This window comes from Sinocyclocheilus anshuiensis, unplaced genomic scaffold (genome assembly GCF_001515605.1).
Source record: "Sinocyclocheilus anshuiensis isolate Anshui unplaced genomic scaffold, SAMN03320099.WGS_v1.1 scaffold773, whole genome shotgun sequence".
NCBI lineage: Eukaryota > Metazoa > Chordata > Actinopteri > Cypriniformes > Cyprinidae > Sinocyclocheilus > Sinocyclocheilus anshuiensis.
In genome coordinates this window covers 184584-193348 of record NW_015539930.1, presented here as the reverse complement: position 1 = coordinate 193348, position 8765 = coordinate 184584, and the positions used below count along the sequence as shown (strand labels likewise).

The following is an 8765-nucleotide window of genomic DNA, read 5'->3' as shown; positions in this document are numbered from 1 at the left end:
TTGGCTTGTGATCCACCGGTTAAGAACCACTGCTGTAAAATATAGTGTGATCTTGACAGAATATTTTAGTGAATGCAGCAAGTGCATCCCATGTATCTGAAGAAACAAACACTGAGTTGTACTCTAGAGAGAGCACATCTGTTCAACCAAACCACTGATGCTGCGAGGAATTACCTAATCTGTCATAACAACTACAGCTCTGTCTCTGTTTACAGGAATGATGGTACAAAGTATTGTGTAGAAAAATTTAGATCAGCAGAACTCACAAATTGCCTTAGCATTTGTTCTTTTTACTGCCATTAATTATAAATACTGAGAATATTTACTATACATGTTGATATAAAACAGTTGATTGAATCTAGATATGTTCCAACATATTGGCATGTCCCAAAAATGTACAGAGTTATTTCAAAATAATCTCAACCTACAAACCTGAGACACTAGAAAGAAATACAGCAAGAACGTTGCCAAAGCTTTGCTACATAGTAGCAAGTATGGCTTCAGTGTGTGCATTGGAGCTGGTACAACCTTCAAGTCAAGACAAAACCAAGTATACCTTGCACAAAATAAATCTCAGTACAGTGTAGAACCTCATAAATACACAATGCAATATCTGCCAAATGTGGCTTATCAGTATGCACAAGTATAGTAGCTAGGAAAAATGTTTAACATTTATCATATGATGTCAAAGTCAGAGACATCCAGGTGCTTGAGCTTGTCATCATTCGTCATTGCAGTCCACCCAGATCCACATATTCTTCAGTCTCAACGGTAACATCATAAGGTGCTACCAGGCATCATATTGGTTATGATCCAGTTCTGGCCAGTGCATTTTTGGAGCATCAGCTGATATCCAAACTCATTGTCATTGTTCTTCACGAGTTCAAGGCATCGCTTTGACTTTGTATTCTGGATGGAGCCTCCCTGAAGAAAGGAGAAAGAAAATAGATATATTTCATTACAGAGTCCCTCGATTGTGCCCAGGCATGTTCCTGTGTAGTTGGAGCTGTCAGGGTTTCATCCATCTTCCCACAAAATTCCCTTTCAGTGTGGATAACTTTTCACACTTCATGTTCAGAGAAATCTCATCCAGCATCACAGCCTGATCTGTGAGAGAAAATGTAGTTATTTATACATAACATATACACATACATTTTGAATGTTTGGATAGACACTGAAATATATAATTTAAAGGAATAGTTCACCCAAAAATGAAAATTAGCTGAAAATTTACACATCCTCATGCCATTCAAGATGTAGAGGAGTTTGTTTCTTTATCGGAACAGATTTGGAGAAATTTAGCATTACATCAATTGCTCACCAATGGATCCAGTGAATGGGTGCCGTCAGAATGAGAGTCCAAACAGCTGATAAAACATCATAACAATCCACAAGTATTCCACACCATTTCAATCCATCAATTAACATATTGTGATGCAAAAAGCTGTGTGTTGGTAAGAAACAAATATCTTACACCCATTCACTGCAGAGGATCCATTGGTGATCAAGTATTGTAATGCTAAATTTATCCAAATCTGTTCTGATGAATAAACAAACATCTATATCTTAGATGGCCTGAGGGTGAGTGTCAGGGTTCTGGACTGTCTGTGTGTGTTTTGCTCCCCGTGACCCAGTTCTCATCGTGTTAATTGTGTTAATTTGATTTCAGCTGTGTCTTCCCAATTATCCTGTGTATTTAGCCCCAGTCTGTGCAGTCTGTGTTTGTCGGTTCTGAACGTCATTGTGCTACATCGTGTGACTCCTGGCTACGGTTTCCTTCTGTGGATATTTAAAGACTGTTCTGTGTGAAATCCCTCGTTTCCTCGTTCCTCGCTCCTCACAGTAGGCATCCGTGACAGAAGAACCAACCTACAAACAGTTTATTGCGTGTTTCCTCTCCGTTTTGTTTCCGTGTTTTCCTCAGTGTCTTTTTTTTTTCTGTTGTGCTCCGTGTATGGATCCCTTCACCCGGCCGGAGTACCCACACCAGGGCCACACCAAACTGTTCCTGGTCCTTGCCAAACTCTCCAGCTACCCGGACGACGCGCTCTGTGCGTTCTATGATGCCAGCCTAAACTTGGCGTACAGAGCGCCGTCGTCCGAGGAAGGCCCTCGAGCGAGTTTCGCCGCCTTTGTGGAGTGGCCACTCCAGACCCAGAGCCCAGTCCACCATCTCCCCGCTGCGCGGAGCGCATGCCCGAGCCCACTGCTGACGGAGAGCCGGAGCCCGCAGCGACCGACAAGCCAGAGCCAGAGCTACTGACGACGTCAGTCAAGGTGTGTGAGAGGAGCTCCGCCCCCTGCACCGCGGCTGAGGGTGAGCTGTATATGGCGCGGTGACTGTGCCACACCAAAGAGGAGAGGGCTCCTGTTCCTAAGTTCTGGCCTGAAAGCCCGGAGGCTCACAAATAAACGCCCTCCCACCCGCTCCTGCCTCCTCCTCCGCTGTCGTCTGGCAGTTCCTCTGCTCGCCCTCAACCCACCATCTATGCGGTGCGACTGCCATCCTCCAGCGTTGCCGTGGCTGGCGTTTCCCTTGACTCCGCCTCCAGCCTCTAAGCCCCGGACTCCGCCTCGGCCCGTGGACCCGTCGGCTCCACCATGGCTCCTAGCTCCCTCCTCTCCGCCGTGGTCCGGCAGTCCACTAGCTCCGCCGGGCTCCCTCGTCCCTCCAGCTCCGCCTTGGTCTGGCGTCGACCATCCTGAGCCTCGGGGCTCCACTCCTCTGGCTTCGCCTCGTCCCTCCGGCTCCGTCAGGCTCCTTCATCCCCTCGGCTCCTCCTCAGGACTCTGTCGCTCCGACTCCACCGTGGCCTCCCGGATCCACTCCTTCGCGTCGGTTGCCGGCGCCATCTGCTCCGCCTAGGACCTCCGGATCCTCTCCATCGCCCTGGCTCATCGGCTCTCTGTCTCTGCCTCGGGCTCCTCCATCACCTGCTCCGCCGCTGTTGGTCGGCCCCGTAGAGTCGGCGGCCATTCCTCCTCCATGGCTCCTCCCTCCATCGGCTCCACCGTGGGCTGTCATTATGGCTGTGGCCTGGGTCCAGCTGGACTCCTCCTGCTCCAAGTCCCTCCTGTCTCCTCCCTGGCTCCTCCCTCCTTTGTCGATTCCCTGGTCTCTGTCTGCCGGCCCCCTCCCGGGTGTCCGTCCTCCTCCTGAGCCTCCTCCTTAGTTCCCAACCATTCCCCCCCCTCTGTTGTTCTACGGTGCGAGGACGCACCTTCCGGGAGGGGGGCGATATGTCAGGGTTCTGGACTGTCTGTGTGTGTTTTGCTCCCAGTGACCCAGTTCTCCTCGTGTTAATTGTGTTAATTTGATTCCACCTGTGTCTTCCCAATTATCCTGTGTATTTAGCCCCTGTCTGTGCAGTCTGTGTTTGTCGGTTCTGAACGTCGTTGTGCTACGTGTGACTCCTGAACTCTGGCGACTCACTGAACTGAGGATGGCGGCGCTCTCAGACGCTGCGGCTTTGTGCGCCCCACATAGGTGCTGTTTTATGTTAATGTTTTTAATATTGACTATCATCATAATACAAACAAATGCGAGCACTCACTACAGTCAACAGAAGCTGTTGCAGATCAGCCTGAGCTACACAGGCTGTTATCACAACTTGGAAACATTACTGCAAGAGATTCGCAGATCACCGGGATTATCATTGATTCCAATCCATGGAGGGAGACGATGCAGGCGGCGCAGGGAGAGGAAGCAGAAGAGGGGTAAACGAGCAGGCCTACTAGTGAGACTAAAAGCTGCTCCACATAAAACCCCTCTCCCTAGTGTCTTTCTTGCGAATACTAGATCACTTACCAACAAAATGGATGAACTTCGACTGGACATTGCCACACATAAAACCACAAAGGATTGCTGCCTTCTGATTTTCTCTGAGACTTGGCTGAACCCCAGCATACCAGACGCGGCAGTAGAGCTAGCAGGCCGTACGCTACATCGTGCAGATATAATGACCGAATCCAGTAAGAAAACAGGAGGAGGACTCTGTGTTTTTGTTAATGATTCCTGGTGCGTTTACTCAACAACGATTGATAAGTTTTGCTCTCCGGATTTGGAATACTTAATGCTAAGATGCCGACCATTTTACTTGCCCAGGGAATATACTATTGTGATTGTTATGGCCGTATATATACCACCTCAGGCTAATGTTAAGATGGCATTGGAGCAATTGAATGATGTTATCAGAGGACAACAGAACAAGCACCCTGATGGAGTTTTTATTATCACTGGGGATTTTAACCGAGCACATCTTAAGACTGTATTTCCCAGATTTTATCAACATGTTAAGTGTAAAACTAGAGGGGAAAATACCTTGGACCATTTTTATACAAATATGAAAGATGCCTATAAAGCTATACCATGTCCCCATCTTCAATCAGATCATCTCTCCTCTTTCCATCAAGCCTTGGTTAACAGTGTCAGACCAACTTGTAAGACTGTTAAAGTTTGGCCTGCAGTTGCCATCAATCAACTCCAGGACTGCTTTGAATACACAGATTGGAATGTATTTTCCCATCAGTCAGGTCTAGAGACATTTACTTCATCTGTATTGTCATATATCAGTTATTGTGTGGATACGTCACTGTTGACAAAAAGATTAGAGTGTTTCCAAATGAGAAACCATGAATGGACAATGAAGTTAAACAGTTGATCAGGGCGAGGGACACAGCTTTTAAATCAGGAGATACCTCTGCTTACAGAGTTGCCAGAGCTAGCCTTAAGAGGGGCATCAGGTCTGCGAAATTAAAGTATAAACGGCGGATTGATGAAGACTTTAGCAACAACTCCAATCCTCAGAGAATGTGGCAAGGCATCCGATTAATCTCGGATTATAAAAAGAAGAATGATATACAACATATTACATCCAAGTATAATGATTACCTTGCAGAGGAACTTAACAGCTTCTTTGCACGGTTTGAAAAAGACAATTATCAATCCCCAGTTCATTTTAAATCGACGGGAAATTCACAGCCCCTTGTTTTACATACACATGAGGTACGGAGGGCACTTAATAACATCAACATAAGGAAAGCAGCTGGCCCTGATGGTTTGCAAGGACGTGTGCTACAGGCCTGCGCCGACCAATTGGCAGAGGTGTTTACAAATATTTTTAACCTCTCCCTCTCCTCGTGTATACTTCCCACGTGCCTGAAATCCACGACCATCGTGCCTGTCCACCAACAAAAAACTTGATAACATGTCTTAATGACTATCGACCGATTGCTATCACTCCTGTCATTGCTAAATGTTTTGAACGACTAGTAATCACTCATATCAAAGACTCTATACCAGTTGATCTAGATCAATATCAGTTTGCCTATCGATCAAATAGATCAACTGAGGATGCTATTTGTGTAGCTATGCATGCTGGTCTTTCACATCTGGAAAAGCCCAACACATATATCAGGATGCTCTTCGTTGATTACAGCTTGGCATTTAACACCATTGTACCAAGCCAGCTGACTACCAAACTTCATGCTCTAGAATTAACATCCTCCACATGCAACTGGTTATTGGACTTTCTTACCAACCGCCCTCAGTCAGTGCGGTTGGATAAGTATACATCCTCTACCCTAACTTTGAGCACTGGTGTACCACAAAAAGTCCCCTCCTTTATGCACTTTTTACCCATGACTGCCAAGCTACCCACGATTCTAATATTCTGGTGAAATTTGCAGATGACACAACTGTCATTGGGCTCATAACACACAACAATGAAGTTGCATATAGAGAGGAGATTCAGAACCTGACAGCATGGTGTGATACAAACAACCTGGTCTTAAACATCAGAAAGACCAAAGAAATTATGTTGGACTTTAGGACCACTAAAAAGATCACCCACAGCCCTGTAATGATCAAGTATGAGGTCGTGGAGAGTGTACACAGCTACAAGTCCTGGGAGTTACCATCACAGAGGATTTTTTCCTGGAGGGATAACATTGCATGTATAGTAAGCAAAGCATAACAACGCCTCTACTTTCTGAGGAAGTTAAGGAGAGCAAATCTTCCTCAGAATCTGATGGTCAACTTTTATAGATGCACTATAGAGAGCATATTGACCAATTGTATGACAGCCTGGTATGGTAGCTGTACCAAAGCTGCCCAAAAAGCCCTGCAGCAGGTTGTAAAAACAGCACAGAACATTGTTGGTATGAACCTACCATCACTTGATCACCTTTATAAAACCCGCTGTCTGAGAAGGGCGAATAATATCATTAAGGACATCACTCACCCTAACCATAGTTCTGTCAGGACCACTATCGTCAAAATGATAGATACTTAGCAAAGTTTGGTTTGGCGGTATGGTTCTGTCCTGGGCAAAAACCTCCCTGCCCATCCATGCAGCCTGTCATGAATGAGCAGGGAGAGCAGCAATAATAACCCCCCTAGGGTTAACAGAACAGAACAAGGCAGATATCATGAATGTACTTAATGATATTTAAGTGTAACACTTTATTCAAGATAAAGGAGTCTGATTAGCAAGGAATATCAGAAAGCCAAGTCCTGACTGTGGCGAGGGTAATTTGCTCCTGAGCAAGCTGAAAAGCTGCTGAATCTGAAAAGCTGCTGAATAATACTGAATAGAGCTTATATGGGAATGCCGCGATAGGTGTCGTATTCCTATAGGAGATGTGATCAGCTGAGAATCAGCTGATGCAAGCTTGACTCACGTGACCTGCCAGAACTAACGCTAACGCTTAATTTTGTTTCAGCTCCTCCCATCTGGAAGGTGATTCCAATCCATCCGGGTACGCACAAACAGACTTAAAAACATTTTTTTTTTCCAACAGCAATAATTTTGATGAACTCTGGTATCTCTCTGCCTTATCGTGTAAAATAACCTATGACGACAATGTGTGACTTACTGCTCAATAAGAAGTTTAATAATGTTGCTATTATAACAGTGTTAGCCACTTTGTATAAACACTGAATCTGGCATTTTGCCATACTCAGTGTAATTTTAAATGTTTTACGATAATTTCATCATCTTCTTTTATAATTATTATTGTATCGCTATGATAACTATCCAGTTATTTATAATTAACTATTTTATCTTGTATTTGATAACTACTATGTTTTTTACATATGTATTGTTAACCATTTGTATTTTTATTTTAAATGCACCTTGGGGTTGCCACAGGAGAAATTTCGTTGTGTTACACAATGACAATAAAGTACTTGACTTGACTTGGCTACCCTGTGTTTCCTCCTGTGGATAATTAAAGACTGTTCTGTGTGAAATCCCTCGTTTCCTCGTTCCTCGCTCCTCACAGTAGGTAACTGTGACAGTGAGTAAATGTTCAGCAGATTATCATTTTTGGATAAACTATTCCTTTAAAAGGTAAAAGTATTTACAGATCTTTAGAAATCTTTACAATCTTTGGTCACAAGACATGCCAAAGCCAATGCATTTGTCTTTGACCTCAAACCTGTGGTGTAACAACTGAAGTGGCAAATTTTGAATTTTTAAATGGATGCAACACTTGATTTGAATTTTGATTTGAACTAATGTGATCACACTGAACATATTTGTCATTGAATAAATCAATAAAATCAGCCTATAAATTCCACCAATTCAATATTCTATGAACTAGAAAGGATTTATAACATTTTCACATCTCTAAAGTTGTAAATTAGTAATATGCTTTTTAGATGCTGTTGACACTGTACATGAATTATGTACATTTCATATCCATGTCATCATACTAAAATGTATGTGTGCTACTACTTTACATACAAATACCTATGACTGTATTTACAAAATTAAATGCCTATAATTATTATTATTATTATTTTGGGATGAAATGCTACACAATCATAATCTTGAAAGATTTTGTGAGGCCCATATAGAGAATAACATGTAGAGGTGGAAAGTTTGGGTCAAAACATTCAACACTTTAAAGACATCAGGCACATCAAATTCATCTTCATCTTTCGTCTTCTCTTCTGAAAGGGGCTTGATAGAGTCACAGCTGGTGTATCTGCGAGGGAACAGCAGCACTGCAGGCTTAGACATGAGAGAGCAGGCTAAGAGCTAGAGGGAAGCATCCACACTGATCTCAAGCCGGGGAGGATGGGAGTGAAGTACTGAGATAGGGTGGCTGAGTTTTTCACTGCCAGCATTCATTTTAGCTCGCTTTTCACAGAAGAGAACGCCTGTGGCCTTAAGACCTGGGTTTATTTGGTCTCAGTACCGCAGACTCCCTCTCGCTCTTTGAGAGATGCTCAAGGAGTCCCACACAACTGTGGTCAGGAGGTCTTCAGATCAGTCTCTAACAGTTTCCTTTTTTAAGGGTGTTATCTGAAGTCTGTCATGTGCACTCTGCTGCCTCTAAGTTTACGAGAACAACAGGACATACAGCTACAAGCATTACAGTTTAACAGGTCAATAGTGTCTGTGCTTCTAGAAGATATAGCTGTGGGTCAAGGCATTCCTAGTGTTGACTTCCTAGAAGAATGTAAACACTGTGACTCTTTACTGTGACTGTTATTTTAGCATCATTGTTACTACACTGTTACAGTTAATATTTTGAATTAGATTTATTTTTATTTTTTATCTATTTACATATTTATTTATGTATTTAAAGAAATGTCTATATAGTTTTTATTAAATTTTTTTTAATGAAAATGACCAAAGTTGTTTATTTCAAGTAATTTTTCAAGTAACCTTTAATTTTTTTTATTTTTTTTTGTATGAACAACAGAAATGCCACTTTCTTGTAGGACTGGGAGAGCAATGTTATCACAGTATACA

General features: G+C 43.3%; 1 protein-coding gene across 1 annotated transcript in view; it reads right to left on the bottom strand.

Moving 5' to 3' along the window:
- Positions 1–241: 241 nt before the first annotated feature.
- galnt18b (UDP-N-acetyl-alpha-D-galactosamine:polypeptide N-acetylgalactosaminyltransferase 18b) overlaps positions 242–8765 on the bottom strand; it is a 133873-nt gene continuing 125349 nt past the window's right edge. Inside the window, exon 11 of the mRNA XM_016483919.1 lies at positions 242–924. Coding sequence (XP_016339405.1) covers positions 778–924 — 147 coding nt within the window. The 3' untranslated portion in view covers positions 242–777. The remainder of the gene's footprint in view (positions 925–8765) is intronic.